Source organism: Pinus tabuliformis, chromosome 1_1, assembly GCF_031772625.1.
Source record: "Pinus tabuliformis cultivar Carrire ecotype Pingquan chromosome 1_1, CPIR1, whole genome shotgun sequence".
NCBI lineage: Eukaryota > Viridiplantae > Streptophyta > Pinopsida > Pinales > Pinaceae > Pinus > Pinus tabuliformis.
In genome coordinates, this window is record NC_142297.1 from 534,322,049 (window position 1) to 534,347,281 (window position 25,233).

General features: G+C 36.7%; 1 protein-coding gene across 1 annotated transcript in view; it reads left to right on the plus strand.

Moving 5' to 3' along the window:
* Positions 1–8,505, plus strand: part of LOC149214143 (uncharacterized) — a 138,038-nt gene extending 129,533 nt beyond the window's left edge. Inside the window, exons 5-6 of the mRNA XM_089389308.1 lie at positions 6,836–7,179; positions 7,586–8,505. Of these exons, the coding sequence (XP_089245434.1) occupies positions 6,836–7,179; positions 7,586–8,180 (939 nt within the window). The 3' untranslated portion in view covers positions 8,181–8,505. The remainder of the gene's footprint in view (positions 1–6,835; positions 7,180–7,585) is intronic.
* Positions 8,506–25,233: the final 16,728 nt, after the last annotated feature.

Consider the following 25,233-nt stretch of genomic DNA (forward strand, 5'->3'; position numbering starts at 1 on the left):
AAGGAACAAGAAATGTCAAAAGAAGAGGATATACATCAAGGATCAACCCTAGAGAAAGAAGAAATGAATCCAAACATATCTTGTAATGCATTGGCAGGAATTACTACTCTTCAACCTCTCAAGATAGAAGGTCATATATCAAGATGAAAAAGGTAATAGTTTTGATTGATTCGGGTAGTACCCATAATTTTATTCATTGTAAGATAGCCAAAGAATTGAATTGCTTCTTATATCCAGTGCCAGAGTGTCAAGTGATGGTTGCAAATGGAAGAAGCATAAATTGCTCTAGAAACTGGCATAATATCAAGCTATCCATGGGCGAATATGTGTTGAATAGCCCAATGCTTTCCATTCCAATGGGTGGTGCTGATGTTGTACTAGGATTCTAATGGCTACAATCTTTGGGTACGATAACTTTTAATATACAAGATTTTTTCTTGAATTTTTTCAGAAGGAAAGGAAGTTGAATTAAGGGGTATCACACGGAAACTGGGAAAGATAATCAGCTCTAATGGCATGACAAAGCTTCTAAAGAAAGAATGTGACATAATTGCACAATTATGTTCGCTAGAGGTTCCCACGTCAAAATCATTTATTTCTCCAGATCTCCAAAAAGTCTTGGACAATCATTCCAAGGTATTTGAGACTCCTAAAGGCCTCCCACCTATTCGTGATCATGATCATGCTATTTATTTGATTCCAAGAAGTGTTCCTCTAAACATTAGGCCTTACAGATATCCCTATGCTCAAAAGAGTGAAATTGAACGTATGGTTGCAGAAATGCTAGAGGCTGGTATAATTCAATCTAGTCAAAGTTCTTTCTCTACTCTAGTAGTATTGGTGCACAAGAAGGATGGGTCATCATGCATGTGTCCGGATTATAGGGAGCTCAACAAGCTCACTATTAGAGATAAGTTTCCCATTCTTGTCATTGATGAATTGCATGGAGCAATTTACTTCATCAAGTTGGACTTTCGTTTAGGATATCATCAAATCAGAATAAACAATGAAGACATTCCGAAAACAACATTTAGAACTCATGAGGGTCATTATGAATTTTTGGTCATGCCTTTTGGCCTTACCAATGCACCTTTTACATTTCAAGGTTTGATGAATTCCATTTTCAAACCCTTTCTTAGAAAATTTGTGTTAGTATTTTTTGATGCTATACTAATCTACAACAAGTCTTGGAAAGATCATATTCAACATGTTGACAGGGTGCTCAAGCTATAGGAGGAGAAACAATTATATGCAAAACCGTCAAATGTTTCTTTGGAGTACAAGAGGTGGAATATTTGGGTCATATTGTATCTCATTAAGGTGTTAAGGTAGACCCTAGCAAAATTTATGCCATTAAGGAATGGAAAATCCCCACATCCATAAAGCATCTATGAGGATTTCTCGGGTTAATAGGGTATTATCGCAATTTTGTTAAGAATTATGGGAGAAGAGTAGCACCTCTAACAACATTACTGAAGAAAGATGCATTTTCTTGGACTCCAGGAGCAACGAAAGCCTTAGGACATCTTAAAGAGGCAATGTGCCAAGCATTGGTCTTAGCTACGCCAGACTTCACAAAAACCTTTATTATGGAATGTGATGCATCAGGAAATGGAATTGGTATTGTTTTAATGCCAGAAGAAAGACCCATTGCTTTCAAAAGTCGTCCAATCAAAGGAAATATTTACAAAAAGCTATTTATGAGAAGGAAATGTTGGAAATACTACATGCACTTAAGAAATGACGACCTTACCTAATGGGAAGAAACTTCAAGGTAAAAACAGATCATGATAGTCTTAAATATTTTTTAGAACAAAGATTATTTTGAGAAGAGCAACAAAAATGGGTCACAAAGATGTTGGGTTATGACTTTGAAATCATCTACAAAAAAAAGAAGCAAAATGTTGTTGCAGATGCACTCTCAGGAAAGGATGAGGATGTGATAGCGATGCTTTGTGTCATCTCTATCATCCAACCAGATTGGATAAACGAAGCAAGGGATGAATGGAAGAATGACGAAGAAATGTGGGCACTCAATCAGAAGTTGCAGCAAGATTCGAGTACATATGATACATTTAGTTGGAAATATGATTCGTTATGGTACAAAGATTGCTTATACCTATGTAAGAATTCCCAACTCAGACAAAATATTCTTCTGGAATTACACACCTCTCCTGTAGGAGTGCACTCAGGATTTTTAAAAGCTTACCATAGGGTTAAGAAGGAATTTTTTTGGGATGGCCTTAAATCTGATATTCAAAAGTTTGTGGCGGAATGTTTGGTTTTCCAATAAAATTTGAGGCAATTAAGATCCTGGGTTTGTTACAACCTTTATCCATTCCAAGTCAACGTTGAGAGGAGGTTTCAATGGATTTTATCACAGGTTTACCCAAGTCCGAAGGAAAGAGTGTCATCATGGTGGTAGTTGATAGACTTACCAAGTATGCAAACTTTTGTGCATTTTCTTATCCATTTAAATCCCATACAGTTGCTATTGAATTTATGGAAACAATTCAAAAGCTACCTGGAAACCCAAAGATTATTGTAAGCGAAAGAGATCCCATTTTCACTGGAAATTTTTTAACAGAGTTATTTTCTTGTCTGGGTACTCAGTTAGCTCATAGTTCATCTTATCATCCTCAATCTGATGGGAAAACTTAGATAGTGAAAAAAATGTTTGGAATGATACCTTCGTTGCTTTCTATCTGATAAACAAATACAATGGGTCAAGTGGTTGCCTCTAGCTAAATGGTGGTATAACACTTCCATACTGCAGCAAAAATGACCCCATTTATGGCACTTTATGGATGTCATCCATCATCCATCACAACATTTTCAAGAGAAAATTCTAAGGTTCAGGCAGTTTAAGATCACATCGAGAATCAACAACAGGTTCTCCAGCTCTTAAAGGATAACCTCACTTTGGCGCAGAATAGAATGAAATAATAGGCAGATCAACATCGCAATGAAAGAAGTTTTGAAGTAGGTAACTGGATATTTCTATGACTCAACCATACAAACAAATGTCCCTCAAACAAGCTAAGAAGGATAATAAATTATCACCAAAGTATTATGGTCTGTACAAGGTGTTGCAAAAGATTGGTACAATGGCATACAAATTGGAGCTTCCTACATCTTCTCGAGTGCACCCAGTGTTCCATGTTTCATGCTTAAAGAAGGTTATAAGTGACGAGCTCCCAGTTCAAACAATATTTTCAGAACTTGACGAGGAAGGAAAAATCATATTGGAACCTGAAGCAGTCACAAAAACAAGAACTTGGCAGCTACGAAATTGATCAATTTCAAAGTGTCTCGTCAAGTGGAAGAACTTACCTGCTGAAGATTTCACGTCGGAGGATGAGAATTTTATACAGAAGCATCCAAAGCTACTCAAGCGTTGAGGACAACACATTTTGAAGGAGAGGGGCATGTTAGGTCCCTATAATATTAGTGATTCCCCCATTACTATTGTCATTGCAGCTCCTTATTGTTATTGTTGTGTTCCAATTGTCCTTACATTGTTATTATTGTGCCCCATAGAAGCCCACTATTGTTATTGTTGTGCCCTTATATTATTATTGTTATGTCGACTTTGATTATATTGTGACCCCTTAGACTCCTATATAGAGAAAGGAGGTTTTGTCATTTGAATCATCCAATAATTGTTCATTTTTGTAATGTAAATGAGGTTGCCCCTTCGAAAAGGCTTATTTTGAAGTTGTTGATCTATTTTTTCTTCTATTTTGTGAGATGGTTGAATAACATTACTAAGGATTTTGCCCATGGTTTTTGGTGTGAGAGCTTAATAGTTAATTAATTTAATTTTATTTGATATGGTCATTATGTGGTATGGAAGGTAATTAATGTTTTGATTTGGTCCATTATTATGAGAGGAAAAATATAAATGTATTATGCTAATATTGGAGGAGGTGAGCTACAGTGCATAATGATGCCTCTTGTATATCTAGAGCATTGATCAATACAGTGTCAAAGATAGAGTTGTAGACTTGAGATGGTGTTGTTGTGTGCATGTTGAGCAGATCATATTGGAACCACTCTAAAAAATTTGAAACAAGGTCTGCATAGAGGTTGAAGGGGTTGGGGCCTTAGGCAAGTGGTGGATTGCCAAGATAAGAGTACGACTTCTTGCTAGTAGTGTTTAGCAAATAGTTGATAGGAAGTTGGGGCTTTTTAGCTGGTAGTGGCCAAAAAACTGTAGTTGGATTCGTGTCTCTTAGCTAGTTGTGGTCGACTGATCTATGTAAAGATTTGTTTGACAAATGATAGAAAAATCTAAGCAGCGCAGCAATAGCAGGGTGGTTTTCTACCTCTTGAGGGTTTCCACCAAATATTCTTGTGTCTCCTTCTATATGATTTTATTAATATTTGTTATGGTGTTTATGCGTTAATTTTATGTTGAACGTATATATTCAGATCTATGGTATTATGTTGGGTTACTAATTGTTTAGAATTTTGGAGAAATCTTTTCAAACTTGTATATATCCTCACTACTAATTCACCCCCCAGTAGTGATCTAATTTCCAAAAGGGACACCCCCCTTAAACCTACTAAATTTAAGGGGATGAGATACTTAGATGATAATGGTGACCATCCTAAGAATTGACCCCTGAGTTGCACCTTGTGGATTGGGGATTTTATCGTTAAGTACAATCAAAGTAGTAATAAGAACTAAAAAGACTTGTAATACAATTTTGAGTAGGTTTCCTTATGAAAATTCCTTGAACTGTAGTGACTGAGTATTATTCTCCTTACTTAATAGTTTATTTGTCTTTTATTGAATTATTAACGACAAATATCGAATAAACCACATTGCAATTCTTCACCAAATAAAATACACTACGAAAATAAAATAGGAAGTAAGAAATAGATACACACACACAATAAAATTATGACACTATTATTTTGGACTAAATGTCCCCGAAAAAAACCTTGAAGGGAAAACCGGTGTAGCAGATGAGGGTTTATTTTATTATGCAGTAAATTTAGAGAATTACAATTGTTGGCCTTCCTCGCTTAGCTCTGACAATTTTTCTCAATTGGAAAATGTAATGAGGAAATTTTTTCTCTCACAACAATTCTCATGCCCCTTTTCCAGCAAACTAACACTATACACACTATCTTCTTCGATGAGTTCGATTTGCCTCCATAACTCCTCCAAATGAGTCATCCTACCTGTCTCTGCCTCTAGAAACAATTCGCTAGGCCTCTAGAGACTTTATCCAGGCACAAGTAACTAAATTGATCCCTTTCTTGGCAACTAGCATTGGCAAAATGGGCAACTCACACTGCAAAATTCAGCCTCCCTGCTGGATAATTTGATCTCTCATTTCCAAACCTCTTGAGAATTTCTTTGGAAATTCTCTCCTTCCCTAGTTCGAATTGCGCCTTACTGAAAACTGTGAATTGGGTAGCTCAATCTGCCTTGATTATAATGATCACACTGATGTTATCCCAAGCCCTGCCTTGATTATAATGATCACACTGATGTTATCCCAAGCCCTTCGACTTGCTATTATAATCTCTAATTGGAATCTCAATGTCAATGATTTAATCTCCATCAGTGACTAATATCAAATAGACTTCATTAATAAAAATCTCTAAAACAATCTCGAACATCTTTAATTAATTAATTTTAATTTCCTACCTTTCTTAAATTAAACTTAAAAAATATTTTAATTATCATAAATTAATTTAATTAAAATATTTCCTAAACTTATTATGATATTCGAGATCTAATGTTCCCTTGACATAATCTCATACTAAAACATCGGTCGGAAGCTACCATATCCATAAAATAAAAATAAAAATAAAAAACTAACATTTCTAACATAATGTCTCTCCCCCAACAACTTTGACGTGACATGGCCTGGCCTAAATGTTCTAAGGTATCATAAATTGTGTCATCCAAATTATTCGTTTACCATCAATAGCAACATAGGCACGATGTTCTAAACTGTTAACCAATTCAGGCAGCCAAGATATTTGTTAAAGGATTGGCAAAGAAGCAATCAACAACTCTGCTTCCTTGGCATAGTCTTTTGCCACAGTGGAAGATGACTGAATTTTTAGATAAATATTGCTCACAAGTTTTAAGACAAATTTATTTATTATGTTGTTGTTGTTGGGTAATCTCGTAATACAATTTCCAGTAAAGTTTAAGTTTATAATTTACAGTAGAGTTATAATTTTTTATAATGTAATTTTGAATATATAAATTGATTCAGTATTTTAAAAAATTCTAAGACACTCAGCTTGTATAGTCTCAATAATTTAAATCTGCAATTCTGATAATTTTAAGTAGTTTTCGGATAAAATTAATAAAAAATATAACTGAAAAAAATCAAACCATAAAACATTTAAACTACACTAAAATTCATCAATTCATTTTTGGCCGAAAAGCAAGAAAACTAAATATGAAAGAATGGGCATTTATTGGTACCTAATAGGTAAATAACGAGGCTTAAAGATTACTAGTGTGTAATTCTATATTAAAGGTCAAATAATAGAAGTTGTAATAAAACTGGAAAATGAAACGTCATATATTCCATTTACCAGTACTGATATCTGGACAATTTTATTTCCCATGTGAGGTGGGATAGCCAACGATGCTAAATAAAGCAGCTGGGCATACCGGTGAACTACTTATGCATAGCGACATATTACTTAGATATCATTTGCTTAATTTCAATAACAGATTTGCACTGTTGCTATTTCTTTCTTCGAAAAGTAATTTTGGTGATTGTGTGTCTTCTTGGTTAATGACAATGTTTTTAAATGTCCTCAAAACTGATTTACGTTTGTTCTGCACGATCAGGTCTTATTCAGTGAGGAGTTTAAGGAATCTTTCACAAAAATAAAGATTCTGCAGGTGCGGCAGCGAATAATAAACACAATATGGAAAATGGCTAATGGTTGGCGCCTACCCAGGAAGCATAGTGTTCGTGCTGATGCGGACCTCGTAAATGTATATCCAACCTCGGATCTATATTTAGTGTGGACCACTGATGTGCAGAGGAGGAGACAAATTGTGCAAGTACTGAAAATATGGAATGTTTTGAGGCTGGAAAATCTTGCTCGTTTCAGAAAACGTTTGGAGAACATTTTCTTAACATACACACCCATGTATATTGAACGTTGCACAGAAAAGCTTTTGAACGGGTATGATGCCTTTTGTCATGTATTGATTTGATAAAGTGAGTATTAATAAAACATATATTTTTCTTTACCCACTTTTACTGTTTGACTGACTAGTATTGGCTTGCCAGATGAATTGAGGAAACTATCGCAGTAGTTATTGTTGCTATAATTTTATTCACTTTGGAAAGTAGATAGCGATGGAGAAAGTTGTTAAATTTCTTGATTCTAAGATTTATTTTATGAAATGTTAAATAGCAATGCCTGTGCATATAAGTTTTCAACATAGCACTCCAGACAAGGTGGAAGAATGACTAGTGTTGTATTTTTCTGGGTCTTATGGGTGAAAAAGGAAGAGTAAAAATGGATTACATATTTTTCTGTTTCAAAATATATGAAGTGTGGATCTCTCAAAGCTATTTTGTTGCAGAGAACATAACCGTACACTTCCATTAAGCTGGGAAGATGATCGTGACTTCGTGTGGTATAGATCTTTAAAGCATACAAAAATGCTCGAGACTTCCGAATGCAACCCTTCTGAAAGTGAGGAACTTCCTCTGGAACATGCAAGAGTTGAAGAAAGTTTATTACTGATGAAATTCTATTCTCTGTCTTCTGGCATCTCCAAACAATTGCTTACAGCCACGGATGGATCAGAGATTGGCCTTCAGTTTGAGGTTAACGACGAAGAATCACAGATAGTCCAGTTTCCACGGAGTTCGTTTATTATTGGACGGTCTGGAACTGGGAAGACAACTGTACTGACAATGAGACTGCTTCAGAAAGAACAGCTATCTAAACTTTCTTTGCATGGTCTCTCTTGTGAACAGCAGAGTGAATTTCAAAAGATGGAAATAAGCAATGAGGAAAACTGTATACGACAAGAAGTAGAGGATGGAAGAAATGTGCGCCAGATGTTTGTTACGGTCAGTGCAAAGCTTTGTTCAGCAGTCAGGAATCGCTTAGCTCGCATTGACAGGTTGGAATTTTCTTCATTCGCAGTATATGTACAGGGTGTTATTTGACCCTGAAGCATAATGATTTCTTTCAGTTGCATGAACTTTCTGGTTGTTTTTAGACCATAGTAAAATGGAAACCGGCACAAGTAATAGTCAATAGGAGATTGGGATAAGGTTAAGACAGCTCGTTGAAAGGCTTATAATCAAAATGTGATGGATCATCTCCTTCCGATAAAAAAAAAATCACGATTTAAGTTAAATGTGCCAAGCTTGGCCTTTGACAGCTTACTCACTTTAAATCCTGTTAGCTACAGGAGAAGGAGAAAACTGCACCATCCTTCATGATAAATGGAGATTAGGTAGAACTGGGGGTAGCCTCTGATCGACAAGGTCCACGGCTTGACCTTTACACAAACACCTTAAATTGCATATAATGTTTAGACATAAACATATCATACAATATCAATGAATGGTTTCAAATGCATGACATGCAGCCACCAACCACTGGAAATGTCTGTGAATCATCACAGAAAAGTCTTACTGAAACTTCCCATCACAACAATATAACAATATGAATTTTATAGCATATAACATTCACATAACGTATGCAGCTTCCTTCTCACGTGCAGTGAGCCACTGGGCTATAACTAATCAACTATGTGTCGTAACTGGTATAGCGAACATTAAAGTATATCTCACTTGTAACCCTTTCGTGAACCATCATTTTCAGTTTCAGCAGAACTAGGTGTTTTTTCCTGGTAGAGTGTCTTTTTTTAAGTCATCCCTTCATATAAATACCTCAAATTAAATGTTAAATACATACATTCTTATTGGATTATAGCTATAAGTCACAACATTGAGAAACTGGAAATATGCGGATATGGTATTTAATACAAATTCTCAAAATATTAGTTTTATATATGTATATAAAAAAAAAATTACTCTATTATTATTATTTAATGGTTAATTATTATTAGTTAAGAGTATGTGTTTCCCAGAAGAGTGGAGTATAAATAGTTTTATAGATTTAACAGTTAAATTGCTAGACCAAAGTAGGTCTCTTATCCTACAAACAAGGTCTTATACATCAACTTAGTATCTGGATTGACTGTAATAATAATTACCTAGATCTGTTATATGTGAATATGGTATTCAACACAACATATGTGAACTCCCAAAATATCATATATATATATATATATAATATGGATATAACTAATAATAATAATGGAACAGAAAATCTATTAAAACTTATATATATATATAAACTTTCTTATTCCATTATTATTATCATCTAGATCTATTTTCACTCTGGGTTTCTTAGTTTTCTCAAGACTAGCATTACTTTGATCACCAATTAAACTACCCATAAGATGAGGTAGTTTAATTATTAATTATAAATATAATTATCAACTTTATATTTATATTTTATTTTGTTTTTATTAATTTGGACTCAAAATGTTTTATTAATAATTAATAATTATAATTATTTATTTTATTTTTAATTTAATTTTAATTTTCTGTAATTTGATTGAGTGAAAAATATTTAACAAGAGAATATTACAACATCTTTTTCATATTGGGCTTGGCCAGTTAATTATGATTAAATATATAAGAAATTAGAACTTTAATATTAAAATCATAAAATATATTTTATTATGAAATTATATGAAAAGTTTAGAAATCAAAAACATAAAATATATAATGATATTAAAATCATAAAATATATGATGATATTAAAGTTAAAATGTTTTTCACAGAGATTGAATTGTTGATTTTATAAGTGGATATGTTAATGAAAATTAGAAAATAAGATAGAATTGTAAATAGAAAAATCTCATAACTCATTAATGGTGTTTCATGTTAGGATTATTACTGGTGTTTTATCACTATTGACATTTTGCTTCCTTTATATTCTTTTTTGTTCTTTTCCTCTATATCCATTCTAAGGTTTAGTTTTGTTGGTGTGGAGATGTTTCTTTGGAGAATCACTTTCATAAGTGACTAGCTCTAGCACTAATTCTTTAAGATCACACCTTGAAAATGCTAACTCGATGTTGTTGTCTTAACCTATATCATTAGGAATGCATACGACATTTTTGTTTTTCCCTTAGTATCATCAAAAATACATCCCTCACTTTTATTTTCCCTTTCAACAAAACATTTTTATTCTATAAATAACAAGGAGGTTGGAAACGCACATACACCATTGTCTTTGCTCTAGACTTTCTATTAGACTTCTTGAAAGTGTGCAAATTCCCATATGTCCTCCATGCATTGGTAATCCATAGGTCTAAGTCATTGCTAGGGCACATGGACGTGCATTTGACATGTGTCCTATTTTAGGACAATGTTAAACACATGATTAAGACACTTAGTAATGTGTTCAATTTCTAACACATGAGAGACTGACATGCAACACTAAAGATTTCAACTAGGAATGTCAATGAAAAGTTTGACATTCTATGTGTATATGTTGATATGTATTGTTTTTCCAATCACTTTTATCTCTGTCTATGAAGTAAATAAAAATCTAACAAATCAATGTATATTTCAAAATGTTTTTTACAACTTACATGGGTGAAATGTGTTATATTTATAATGTTAACATGAAATATGTTCATTTTTTTTTTCGATTAGAGTAAAAAAACCATTATTTTATTTATATTGATAAACAAAATTATGTTTTGCATATACACAAGTATTCAAACAGGAATCACGAAGACCCAAACAATGGCAAAATAAACATATCTGTCCAACAAAAATACATAAATACGTGACCAAAAACGTTAACCGTTGTCCATAAAATTATGGATAAATGATACCTAGTGTCTAACAAAAAATACAAGAAATAACAGCCTAAGAAGGCTCCAAAAAATGCCATGAATAGTCTAACAACAATGACAATGATGAAAAGCTATCTGCAGAAAACCAACTATCTAAAGTTGAGAATATTGATCATCCATATAAGGTCGGTGATAAAAGTTGAAATGTTGATCATTTAAAACTTCTTCAATGTGCCATAAGCGTCATTCCAGATGAAGACCTTCCATAGAAAGCTTATATGCTTCCTTGTTTCTGTCCCTGTAAATATGAGTGCATGGAAAATATGAATAAGTAAACTTGACTCTTTGTAAATCCTCCAGAACATGAATAAGATGAATACTATGACATTGTTGAATCTCTTTAACTCCGTTGATGAGCAATAAAGAGTCGCCAAACACTTGGAGTTTATCACATCCTTTTTCCATAGCAAAAGACAACAAAGTACGACAAGATAACAACTCGGCCAAATTGTTTGTTCCCTTCCCTAACCCCATACATAGTTTGTAGCAGTGTTGATTAGATAGATGTAAAATGAAGATGCCTCCACATAAGTGATCCTCCCTTTGTTGAACCCCATTAGAGTAGTCCCATGGGTGAGATTTATCAGGCTCTTTCGGAATAACATTTTTGGACCGAGGAGGAGCCATGGGCTGAGGGAAATGTGACAAAATAGCCAACACTTTTGCTGCCACTCGGTTTGGAATGGAAGACTTATTTGGGAAAATTTATTTATTTAACGCTAGCTAAACACTCCAACAAATGAAAAGAGGTGGAGCCCTATAGAGTTTTGTAGACTTGTTTTGTACACATGAGCACCATCACTCCCCAAACGATGACCCTTGCCAAACAAAGTCTTGAGCAATGGCCAAGCAACACATAAAACTAGATATGGTGAAAAAAAGGGAATTTAACAAAATGATGCTCAATGGACTCACCATTATATTTACATAATCTGCACCATTCATGCCCAATTTTATTTCTTTTCTGCAATATAGCCCAGGTAGGACTTCTTTAGCTAAAATATACGACATAAAAAGACGAGACTTTGTTGGACTCTTTATTTTCCATATTCCTTCCCACCACCATTGCCCCTCTCCATCTCCTTCTGCCACATTCAGATGAAGATACCCCACCTTTGGAGTATATATACCCACTAGAGAGTGAACCAAGACTAACTCATACTCAGCCTAAGAAATTCTAATGAGTATTGTAACTAGGGCCTCCAAGAAACCTCGCCAAGTTTCACGATGTTCCTGAGGAATATGCAAAGCCACTCCTAATGCCAAATAATAGTATGGGTTGGATTGTTAATATGTGTAAGTCGGGGGATACTCTTGTCTATAAGTGATTCAATAAGTTCATGAGGAAAATGATGGCTTAGACCATAACCTGGCCAAGGATCCTGGCCCAGCTGCATTTTCAACCCATTTCTAGCGTTCCAAGCCAACCCTGAAGCAATAAGATAAAACAATTTAACATTGCACACCAGATGACCGAAATGTTGGAGCATTGCTTTACACTCAGCCTGATTCAGTCTTCTAGTGAATGGGGGTGGATATACTTTTGATAAACAATCAAGTCCATAGATTGTTGGTGGATAAGAGCCTCCACCCACACTTTGCTTCCAAAGCCTTGGAGAACATAAAAATGTTTTGTTGACCACACCCACTAAGTAATTTAGGTAGAGAAAAATGGTTGCACTTTACACAGGGGAGGAAAAAATAATCCTATGATCCAACCCACAAAACTTTGATGCATATTCGTCTAATGTATTCCAAAATTCCTTAAGGAATCGAAGTCGCGGACATCTACAACACAGGAATAGCTTCAAGCACTGATTTCACCAGAACCAACCACCTTGTTCGAGACAACCATCTGAAACACCATCCTTTTAATCTTTTCTCAATTTTAGCAATTAACCACATCCAATCTTCCTCCTTGTGGAGATTTGGATTCAAATGAAAGCCCGAGTATTTTAATGCCTCTTTCATCTCTGACATCTGATATGGGAAAATCACCTTGAGGTTTTGAAGTTCAAAATGTTCCAGATTTTGAGCAAGAATAGAAGACTTGTAAATTTACAACCATCCGAGTAGCTTTCTCAATCAGGGAAATAATCTCAACTAAGATGGCCACATCTCAAATAGAGCTATTACAAAAAATTAAAATGTCATCTACAAATAATAAATGTGTAATAGAAAGAGAATTTGAGATAATAACCCCCTAGAAAACCATTTTATGTTTAGCATCCTCGATCAACTGATTGAGACATTCAACAACTAATAAAAATAATAAAGGGGAAAGGGCGAATCCCTACCTCAGGTGTCTCGCTAGATTGTTCTTTGCTGTAGATAATTGTAATTTAAATGTTTTTCAACATTTTCATATAACATTCACCCCATAACATCATATCATCATTAACAATTGTTTAGGGAGAAAAATAACATAAAAAATGTAGTGGAACAATAAAGAACAATAGAAGAAAAACATACACAATAGAGACACCAAGATTTAGGTCAAAGACCAGGGCAAAACCCCACAAGGGGGAACACTGAACCAGATTCTTCCTTTTAGATATTCATCAAATGTTAAGCTCAGATACAAACTACATTAAATATGAGACACATCTTTCAACATCCAATACATTACGCCCTCCTAAGCCATACTTGGAAACAAACAAGCCTAGGGAGGTAGATCTCCAAGTAACATATTTCTTTTGTCAAGTCACTGTCATAGGGACAAGCCATACATCAGAGTGTCACTGCCATATCAAGGTCATTGTCACTATCATTCATCATTGTTATGCAACAAGGTCACATCCATACAAGGTTACTACCAAGTTCATTTTCATATGAAAGGTCACTGCTATACAAGGTTACTACTAAGCTCTCTATCATATTAAAAGTTACTTCCATACGATATCAAAGGTCACTTCTATACACTGTTATTGCCAAACATCAAGTGTCATAACTGTCATCAAGAGTACTGTAGTCATAATATTATCATTGAAGGTCACTCTGCCATATATTATTATCACATCCCTAATGTCATGAGAATTTCCATAAGTATCATTATCTAGCTGCGATATATATATATATATATATATATATATATATATATATATATATATATATATATATGGCATATGAGTAGTATTGTCAAGTCATCACTCCACATATAACATTGCTCTAGCATGTCATTGTAGGAACAATCCTCATCATAAATGCTAGTCACAGAGATGCATTACGAGACATAAGAAATGAATACAAGCCATAGAGAAATAGATACGACCCACAAAGATAGGGTGAACCTTAGAGAATTGGTACGAGCCACAAAAGATACATTATGAGCCACATAAATTATGTGAGCCACACAAATAATTGTAGCAAGCCATAGAAATAATAATTCGTGCCCCAAAAATATAATGGGAGCCACTGTGAATAGATATGAGCCATAGATACAATGCGCACCAAAAATTTATGTATGCAAGCCATAAGAATATAAAGTGAGCCACATTAATATAGAGCTAGCCTCAGAAATACAAAGTGAGCCATAGAGTATAGTGAGCCGTAAAGTAGAGTATGCGAGCCATTGAAATATACAAATGTATGCCACTGAAGTAGCGAGCCAAATAGAAATGGAACCACGGAGATAAGTGTGAACCACAAAACAAATGCAAGCCTAAGAAATATAGAGTGAGCCATAGAGTATAATAGCGAACCATAGAGATACGTGTGATCCCAGAGAATCTGTAAGACAATGAGGTAAGCAAACCACAAAGATTAGAAGAGAATGTGATGTGTGTGATCATGTGTCTTTGAATGAGCTCCAAGGTTACCTTTTTATACAGTTCGATGGAGAAGGGGTGCCATGAGAGTTAATGTGACCCTTTAATTTGTAAATTGGGGTTGACGATAAACCTTATTTTGCTCATAACGTATTAGTAAAAATTGTCTTAAATATATATTTACCAAATTCTTTGATGATGCTTTTCCCTAATAAAGTTGTCATACCAAGGAGGAATGCCTATAACACTTTTAACCAATATTAATTCTCTTAGTGGCAAGATGATTTCTCCTTGGGTTCCCATGGGGAAATTCCTCCCATAGTTGCCCCAATTTCAACATTGTCGAGGCCTTCTTGTGCCACCCCAATTGCCTTATGGATCTGTCTACCTTCCAGGAACCCAAATTGTTCTTTTGATATAGCTTTTTGACAAGATCGACTTAAGTCTTCTTGCAAGGATCTTGGACATGACCTTTTAAACACAATTACATAAAGAGATATGATGAACGTATTCAGAGGAGGACAAATTATGAACTTTGGGGATAAGGGCTATGAGGGTGGTATTAAAAGTCACAAAGACTCTCCCTTCTCTTTTAGATTCATTTACCACTTCCAACAAATATTTACCAATAATATCCAAAAACCCCTAAAAAACTCTACCCCCCACCCATCAGGACCTCGATTTTCATCTTTTTGAAAGTTGGACAATATAGGCTTCAACTCCTCTTCAGAGACCTCCTCGACCAATTCTCTATTACCTTCGTCTTCTACAAATATGGGAAAAAGTTGTGCCACCCTAATGACTTCAATGATATTGGCGCTTGCAGGCTCCTAAAACAAATTATGAAAATGGTCTCTTGCTAAGGAGGATAGGCCCTCAAAAATTGACAGCTCCCTTACATCCCTTCCCTTTAAATTCCAAATTGTATTATCCATCTTCCTTCCCTTTGCTTATGCTTGGAAGAATTTGGTATTCTCGTCCCCTGCTTCAAGACATATGGCTCCACTTTTCAATCTCCATGAAGCCTTCTATGCCTCAAGAATGGCATTTCTTTGTGATTCTAGTTGAACTAGAGCCTCCCTAGATTTTGAATTCAGGAACCCCCCAGCACCAGAATTAGAGACAACAAGAATCTCCCTCTCAATATCCACCATATCGTTTGCTTCTTTTGTATGTTTTAACCTCAACGAGTCAATGGCCTTGCTCTTAACCCACTTTAAGTTTTCTTCAAATTGTTGAGCAATCGAAAGACCCTTTGCTGGACCATAGGGGATCCAACCATCTTTGATCATGTTGAAAAGCTCTTCTCTTTTATCCATGAAGAGTTTCATTTAAAAGGGTTTCCATGCTTAGGCCCGTGATCTTTAATCTCCAACAAAATAGGAGAGTGGTCAGATTTCCCTCCTAGATCAAACCCATTGATGAAGGATATTGAAATGCTCAACCAAAGCACCGACAACCAAAAATTTTTCAATCCTCTTTGCTATTTGCTCCTCCCCTACACGATGATTTCTCCATGGGGGCTTGAGCTTAACAGGCTCAATGTCTAGCAAAATTTCTAGCTTCTATTTTGCTTAGAAAATTCTCTGAGAGATTCTCAATTTTGGCTCCAAGCCCCCAATACTCAGCAACACCCATGGAAAAATTTATATCCCCCCTAAGGATCAAACTTATTAACTTCCAACATCTTTAAACCAAAAAAAATATTCCAAAAATACTCTTCCTTCACAAGGACCATAAAGGTTTAAGCAAATAAAGTGAGCCGGGAGCTCCCAACTTCGAGGAAAAAACTTCAATCCCCAAACCTAAGCATATACTCCATACATTTTGAACAAGGATTTTACAAGGTAGCCACCCAACCACAATTCCCCCAGATCATCCACGAGCGTCTAAGGCAATGAACCACCATCCTCTAAACAAAGATTCCAATAGAGAAGAGATAGCTTGACCATGTCCCAAGGTTTCTTAGAGAAAAACGATATCTGAATTTTGTACCTTAACCAACTTCTTTAAAGCATGATTTTTGGAGGAACTTGCCAAACCTCAACAATTGAAGGATAAAACATTCATTATGAGACCACTCCTTGTGTGTTCACGACTCTAAGCACCTAGTGATTGATAACTATCTACCAACGACCATCTCCTCTTTGGCCTTTTCTTTAGCTTTGGATAGGGTTGATTTCCTACCATGAGATTTGGTTGAACCTAGGGAGGAGAGGACAATTTGTCTAAGATCACAAAACTGGTCATCAACAGGAGGAAAGATTTGCCTAGATCTTAGGTTATATAGTATCTCTCCACCCTCATGATCTCTAGAACAACCAAAAAAGGTAGAGGATTTCAGAGAGGGAAGAGAAATTTGTGGGGAGGGACCAAACAATTGAATTGAGAAGAATGACCACTAGATACAAGATGCATGGCTTCAGAGTCTAAACCAGTGTTGATAATATCGCCGAAATATCGGCGATATTCGCAAATATCGCGATATTTTCGGCGAGCCGAAATATCGCCCCGAAAAAATCGCGATATTTGCAGGTTTTGAATTTCGCGCGATATTTGCGAGATTTCGGCGATATTTTCGTATATAGCGCGAGACGATGGTAAATATCGCCGGCGGCCTTTATAAATTGGGTTTTTGGTTTTTGATGCGTCATTTCGTTTTCCGATTTCGGGAGAGCTGGAGACGCTGCGAAGGAGGGTTTGAACTTTGAACTTTGGCTGCGAAGGAGGGTTTACAGGTATGCTCCAACGTTAATATGTATTATGGAGTCCCTTGTGAATCGTGATCACTTGGTATTGCAGATTGTAGCATTGATATTGCAGAATCGCAGATTGTAGCGTTGATAAATCATAATAGATATTGTGAGGGTGGCAGCGTTACATGTTTTTCCAGCACCAATGTTAATGTATTAAATTATTAATGCCCAACATTATTGTTGAAAAATGCAACGCTCATCTTGCAATCACTCATCGGTAATGGGCACAAGTTACAACTATGCATGGAGCTTGGAACCTTTACATGGTTCTGCGGCCTGCCTATTTCTAAAGTTTAAACTTTAAACAGATATCATTACACGGCTGCATGGTGTTTTTTGGGGCAAGCTATCATGTAAAAGTTTTAACTTAAAACTAGTACTAATATGATCGTCCTTCTCCATATGATTTGGCCTTTGATAAATATCCAAGGTCTGGACAAGGCTGAAACCAAATCTATCCCCGTCTTCAAGGTGTAACTTCAAATATTTGTCCTCAAAATCATTCTTCAAACCAAGTTTTGTCCCTTTTGGTGGTTGCTCTAAGAACATACTTTGTATCCCCGGAAGTTTTCTGTTTCTCTTAGTTGCATCACCATTTGCACCCAATACCTCAAAACGAGCATCATTTCTGCATATAAGTTCATGGTTTATGACTGATGAATACATTGAAAGATTCACATCTTCTTGATGGGCTGGATAACTCCATTCCTGAGCAGAGAAAAAACTGGTATGGTTGCTGGCATAAATAACAAAGGATCTTGAATTTTTTGGCTGGTAAAATCTAGAAGCAGTAGCAATTTATCACCACATGACTTCTATCTAGACAATTTGGATCTCCATACACAACAGTACGACCAGTTCTGTCTCTCCAAGAGTTGTAGACTTTGCTTTGACCATGTTAGTGTGATACTATTATTGGAATTATCTCCAAATCTAAAACTATGCAGAAAGCCATCTTCAGGGAACATTGCAATATTTGTCCCAAAAGCATAATGACTTCTTTATCCAACTAGAGGATATGGACTATTTAATATATGTGATGTTGTTTTGTTTGAGTCCTTGATTGGACAATTATCACTATCAGGGATCAACAGGATATGTGATGTTATTTTGTTTGAGTCCTTGATTGGACAATTATCAATTTATCACTATCAGGGATCAGCAGGATTTGGTATCGCCTTTGAAGTTTGATGTATCATTTTTATTTGACATCATATATATCAGTGTTTTCTTCATATTTATGTGCCAATGTGTTTAGTTCATGTTGTTATTGCTTTATATGTTTAGAAATCTGAAAAAAATGAATATATTATGCATTTTTTATGCTTGCCGATATTTGCCGATATTTTGCCGATATTTTCGCCGATATTTCCGATAAGATATTTTCCGGACCCTCGCCGATATTTTCCCGATACCGATATTATCAACACTGCTCTAAACCCGCACAAGAAAAACCCCAATCATTTTCCAAAACCGAAAAGGAATTTGTAAGTATAGTAACAAAAGGAAGGGGCAAAAGATAACTTGGAGAAGGCGAGGCCAAAGCAGTGCTATCTTGAGGTGCCTGAGGACATTGCCTGACATCCACAACCTCCTCACAAGCGTGAGACCCCTCACTTGCTTGACATGTCTTGCACAAATCAACCTCCATATTTGCATCCTCCACTGAACCACCACCTCCATCCTTTGAACCAATTCCCAAAGCTAACATGGGATCAACTTTCATTATTTTCCTGACCTCACCCTACACCGAACCTTTCTTGAAGGGAAGAGAACGATGACTTGCAATATGGCCATACTCATGACACCGTTCCCGACGGAACGATATACCTTCATCGTCGAGCACTTGAAACCACTCAACTCCCCTAGCAATGTTAATTGTTTGATACAATGTGTTGTGGAAGTCCAAAGACACTAGAATTCTTGTCATTGACAAATCCTTTGTCTCTTTGAAAGAGTAATCCGTTTGAAAAATTTCCCAATAGTACTGCCAAGGTGTTTGAAGCTCTTATCATTCCACATGTGCGCCGAGAGGCTAGGAAACCAAACCTAGATGGGGACAAAATCTAGCCTCTCTTAGTTGGTATCAGAAAGTGGAATAGGCACAACTTGCAAAAAGTGGACTCCGGAATTAAAAAATGATTAGTGTGGAATCAATGGAATAGACACAACTTGCAATTAGGGAACCGCAGGATAAAATTATCTAAACCTCATCCATTTTTTTTGGTTTTTATCTTGGGGGGGAGAGATTGAACCTTTTGAGAGATTTCCACTACAGTCCACTCTTGAAGGGTTTCTAGGCTAAATTTTCGACCCCTTGCCCTGCTAACTAGGGACGTAGTCGCCATGGATTTACCCTGTTTCATTTTAACATCATCACCCAAACTCATCCTGTATGGAGCAAGTTTTTTTTTCACTTTTTAAAATGTATTTATTGGTTGGCTTATGTTTTGAGGTCGAGGAGCCCTTCATTGGCGAATGCAAGGCCTTCCTCCCCTACACCTTCCTTTCCTATTCTTCCCCATTTGGCAACTCTAATCCTTGCACATCACCATTCCCAACCACCACAAACGAGTTAAAAAAGCTGCGTGTGGCTAGCTGAAACTCATCCACCACCTTTTCATTAGACGAGATTTTTCCTCGTTCCACTACATGCACTCCCCCTACCACTACCTAGAAAGGTATAGACCTTGCCACCCACCCCCAAAAATGTTACAGGATTGATAAACCCTCCTTCCTTAAATCTCCCAAAGAAACTTATAGAGCGGGAAAACCAAATCCAATAGGGAAAAACGATTCCAAAAAATTAGTGCTCATTGACGTCGCCTTAGCCAAATAACCTCCATTTGCTTGCGGGGGAATAAAAGCCTAAGCTACTAGAGTTACTGGGGGAGGAATGTTCAAGGAACTAACATCCTGACTGCTAGCCACTTTTCTCGTAAATGAACTCACCATTGAGGAAAACCCTCTTGTAGCTACCATAACCTCATTTGAGTAATTTCTACCCCAAGAGAGAAAGCCCTTGACTGCTTAAACTCCTCATCAGAGACAAATTTTTCCTAGGGCTCACTGAGAAATTTGCCCACTCCAACTTTTCATACCGTCACACCCCTTACCATATAATCAATAACGCCTCCAATGCGCAAACAAACATCTCCATCCAAACCCTCATCAAACCCTACACCTCATAACAAGATTGCCATGTTCCCTTCTATGCCATCAGTAGATATTAATACCGTGAAGCATGTTCAATTAAAAAAATTAATATAATATTTTCCTTTTGTTTAAATTAAAATAAATCAATATGTTCACATTTCTATAAATAGACGTATCATACTTACGGACAAATCATTTAAAATAATTTAAATATAAATCACTTTTTTTTTTTTTGTAAGTCAACATTCTATTCATTCAGAAAAAAAGATATGCATTCGATACTTCAAAACGCATGTGGTCTCACCCCGACTGGGTTTCTTGACCAAAGTTTGCATAAGGTGGCAAAAATACAAAAAAGATGCCAATAACTGTGTCCCTAAACGAGAGGGCCATAGGCTCCAATAGACAAACAAAACATAAAGAAAACCAATGGACATACTACTCGTTTGAGGTGACAGAAGTTGGGTCATCTGGAGAAGATCCCAGAGGAGGCAAAGGACGGAAGTTGCACTGAACGTGCCCTTCGAAGTGTGTCATCCAATTCTCAAACTTTTCCACTTTCTCCGCTAGATGGTTTTGTCCCAGCGAGACTACCACCACTCGCTCCTTGACCTGGCACTGGAAGTAATGCATGTGATCCAATGTTGCCATCAACTCCTCGTGTTTTTCCCAATTAATCCATTCTGTTGCATTTGCTCGGTCCATCAAGGATTGGATTAGGCCTCAACATTTTTCCAAGAAGCAGTGCTGAAATTCCTGTGGGTTCGGGGCGTCACAACGACCATCGTCTTGACCTACATGAGCTCTAGAGCCAAGAGTCTGAGTACTTCTACCAGTGCGGGATGTCTTCGTGTCGTCGATGCCACCACGCTGAGTCAACTGCCCCCAACTCCTGCCACTTCCCTGAGAGGTCTTGCATCCACCACCGCGAAGTCTACCACCTCGCCCTCTGTGCGCTCCAATCCCTGCACCTTGAGCCCTGCCCACCAGTTTGCTCTCGCTTCCATCCACCATGGTTGCCAATGCAAGGGCCTCCTCCCTCCCCGTCCCTCGCATCGCCGAGAGGATAGACCGCCCACGACGAGGATAAGGGCGCATATGTCGCCACCCAAACATGCCCAATTCGAACGAGGGTGCTTCCCCATCTGCTAAATTGAATTGTTGCCCACCCATCCACCAGGAAGAACTCAAGGTTCCCCACTTGCTCCAATGCGCGACGGTAGCTCCACCGCTCCACTCGTTAGTCCGCCTAGAACGGGTTTAGGGAGAGGAGGTGGAAGCAGGGGTAGATTGTCCCTGTCCCACAGAACCCAGATAGAATTGTGCCAACTGTGAGATAGGGTCGCTCTCTTGGAGCCTGGAGAGTTTGCTCGACAACCTACGCAATCGCCACATTCACATTCCCCACCACACTAGTGACTCCACTGTACAGAGTCTGCTATCAGGAGGATGGCAATCCTCTAGAAGCTTGGCGACTCCCAATCGCCGCTGTCACCATGGTACTGCTAGCTTTTACATAGACGCTCCTTAAACCAAATGAACCAGAAATAGCATTTGCTTTCAAACAGCGGCTGCCAACCCAGTCCGGGCCTGCAAGGCTCGAGAAAAACAAGGAGTTGGACTCCATTGTACGCAACAAACAATAATTCCCCAAAGAAAATCAAGAAACAATCAATGCTATCGTGCCTTCAACGCCTCTTTCGTCGTTGAGCAGGAGGCAAAGTATAGTTCCATCACCAAACCTGAGCACTTTAACGAAATCCCGACGCCTTCCTCATCCCGCTTATCAACCCGTTATCGCTCCCCATTCCCAATGCAACGTAAAGACTCACATGCCTGAAATCTAAGGCTTTTGCACACCATTCCCTATGCCATATAAGAAAAGGGGACCGAGAGGTACGACCCTCCTGGCAACCCATTTGTCACTCTGATGAGACCTGATGGCCAAATGAATCTCGGGTCTCACCCCATCAGGGAAGTGACCTCAAATCACCTTAATTTAATTTATTTATGTTTTACAAATTTTTAAATACATTAAATACCTAAGTCACCTGACACGGGGATTCGGGACACGTAGGATTCGGGATTCGTGGTGTTGGATTCGGGACACGCTGACCCCCTGGAACATGACACGTTATATGTTATTTTATTAATATATATATATATATATATATATATATTAAAAATTAGATATTATCATATTTCTTACACAAATTTTAATTAATGATACAAATTTATTGATTTCAAACATAGATCTTCATCTATAGCTATTAGCATGCATAGTACATACAAAATTCAAATAAATGTCAGTGGTACTGGTCACATAAATGATAAATCTATTAAAAATTTAAATCATGATTCATAATTCATAACTGAAAGACAACTTACAACTACAAGATAGTAAGATAAACACACTGACAACTGTAGTTTTCTCATTAAGTCATCAAATCAAAATGTGTTACATAGGTAGTGTTGGTGCAATGCCAATGGCAAATAGAAATAGAAAATATAAAACAACTACAGGTATACAAGCCTCAAGGCATCAATCAGCATCAGAATCAGCATCACTGTCCCCATCATCATGGTCCCCACTGCTCTCCTCTACATCCTCCTCCTCCCCTGTATCCATAGTCGCCTTTGCATCTGCTGGTATGGAGGCTGACCCCTATAAGTCATAAAATCTAACAGGCTCTAGCACTGGATCATTGAGATCCATGTTGGCCAATGCCAACTCAACAATGGTGTCCAGACCCATATCATCAGGAACAGTGTTACTTGGGAGCGGGAGCGAAAGCGGGGAGCGGGAGCGAAAACGGGAGCGGGAGCGACATATTCAGAAGCTCTTGGTTTGGTGCTCTTGATTAAATACGATTTCCATACCCTAATACATGACAAAATTCAATGGAAACATTGCAATCCCCCATCCTAAAATCCTGAAAAACTGATAAGTCTGCTGGATTTTGAATGAAATCTAAAATTCTACTTTCTCCATATGAAATCCAATGAGGCCGGAACCACTCTCAAACATCCTGAGTCATTTCATGGTAATGTTAAAAATTTAAGTAAAAGGATGAAAATGAAGATTAAGGAGCATGTCACTTTTACTTTAAGAATTTAACATTACCGTGAATAGCATATCAATACTAGGGCCTAGACTTGATTATGAAGCTGCCAAAATGCTCTACTCCTCTCTGCAACAACACAAATCACTTACCAAATGAAAATATTAATGAGCAAACACGCCCTTTTCATACCCGCGCTGAGCTTAGCGAGTCCTGGAAACCGGACACGTGCCCCTGAAAATCGCGACACGCCCTAGGACACGACGTGTCCTGTGATTTGGACACGAATCCGGACCGAATCGTGTCGGATTCGCCGGATTCGGGATTCGCAGGGGGTTTAGGACGAATCCGGTTTCCTAGTTAAATACAAATAATATTATTTATCTTATTTTAAATATCCATCATTTACAATTATTGTTATATAAATTCTTTAAGTTCCATTTTTTTTTTTTCAATTATCATAAATATAAAACTCGAATACATTAATTTTCAGTGTAAATACCATGTTCGTAGAACGTTTAAATACAATAATTTATACCGTGTTTGAAAGTTTAAATACGATAATTTATGTAGTCTTTTAAATAGTGGAAATCAGTGAACACCAATAGCCGTCAAATCATTTTGTTCTTTCCTATTCAAACTATACCATATTGCAATGAAATTAACAAAATCGATCAAAAGCGATTTACAATATAGGATAATAAAAGATAAAATTGAATTTAATCTATATCCTTATTCCATGTACAATTATTTTGATTTATATTTTAAAGCTTATTTATTGGGTTTAATAAATTAAATTCCAACGGGTGAAAATTTGAAAATCTGAATTTCCTTACGACAATAAAGATAATTTGGATGTAATCCAAACCCTTCATCAACATTCGAAAAATATTTCCATCTTTTAAATATTTAATGCTTTATGAAATTTTAATTCTCATAAGTAAATTTAGAAATCTGAATTTCCTTTTTGGAATAAATCAATGGTTAGTATTTTCAACCTTATTCAAATTACTTTAAAACATATATATATATATATATATATTTTACAGAAACGGTTAGAGTGCTATATTAATTTCTGGCCAAAATGCCACAAAACTGATTACAAAACGCTGACCATATTCCAGAGAATTCCTTGGCCAGGATTGAAGTGACTTTTTCTTTACTACACCAGAGGTTTCTACAAGCTATTTTTCGGGCAACCACCTCTATCTTTCCCACTTTAAACATACAAACAAACTGCTCCAGTATAAGACAGTAAAACATAGTTCACCAGCCTGTTAAGGAATGGGATCCCAGCCTTCTTCTCCATCTCTGAGAATGACTCCGAGGGGGAGGAGCACAGCTTTATTTGCTTCAGCGTCAACATCTTTGTTATTGTCTCTCTTGACATGGTAGAATTTCAAGCTCTGAAAGGAATTTGACAGGGTTCTTATTCTGATGATCAATCTGGACAGTCTTAAATCTGAAGGGGAAGAGCTGTCTACAATGGTTTTTATGATAGACTGAGAGTCTCCCATCACAATTGCATCATT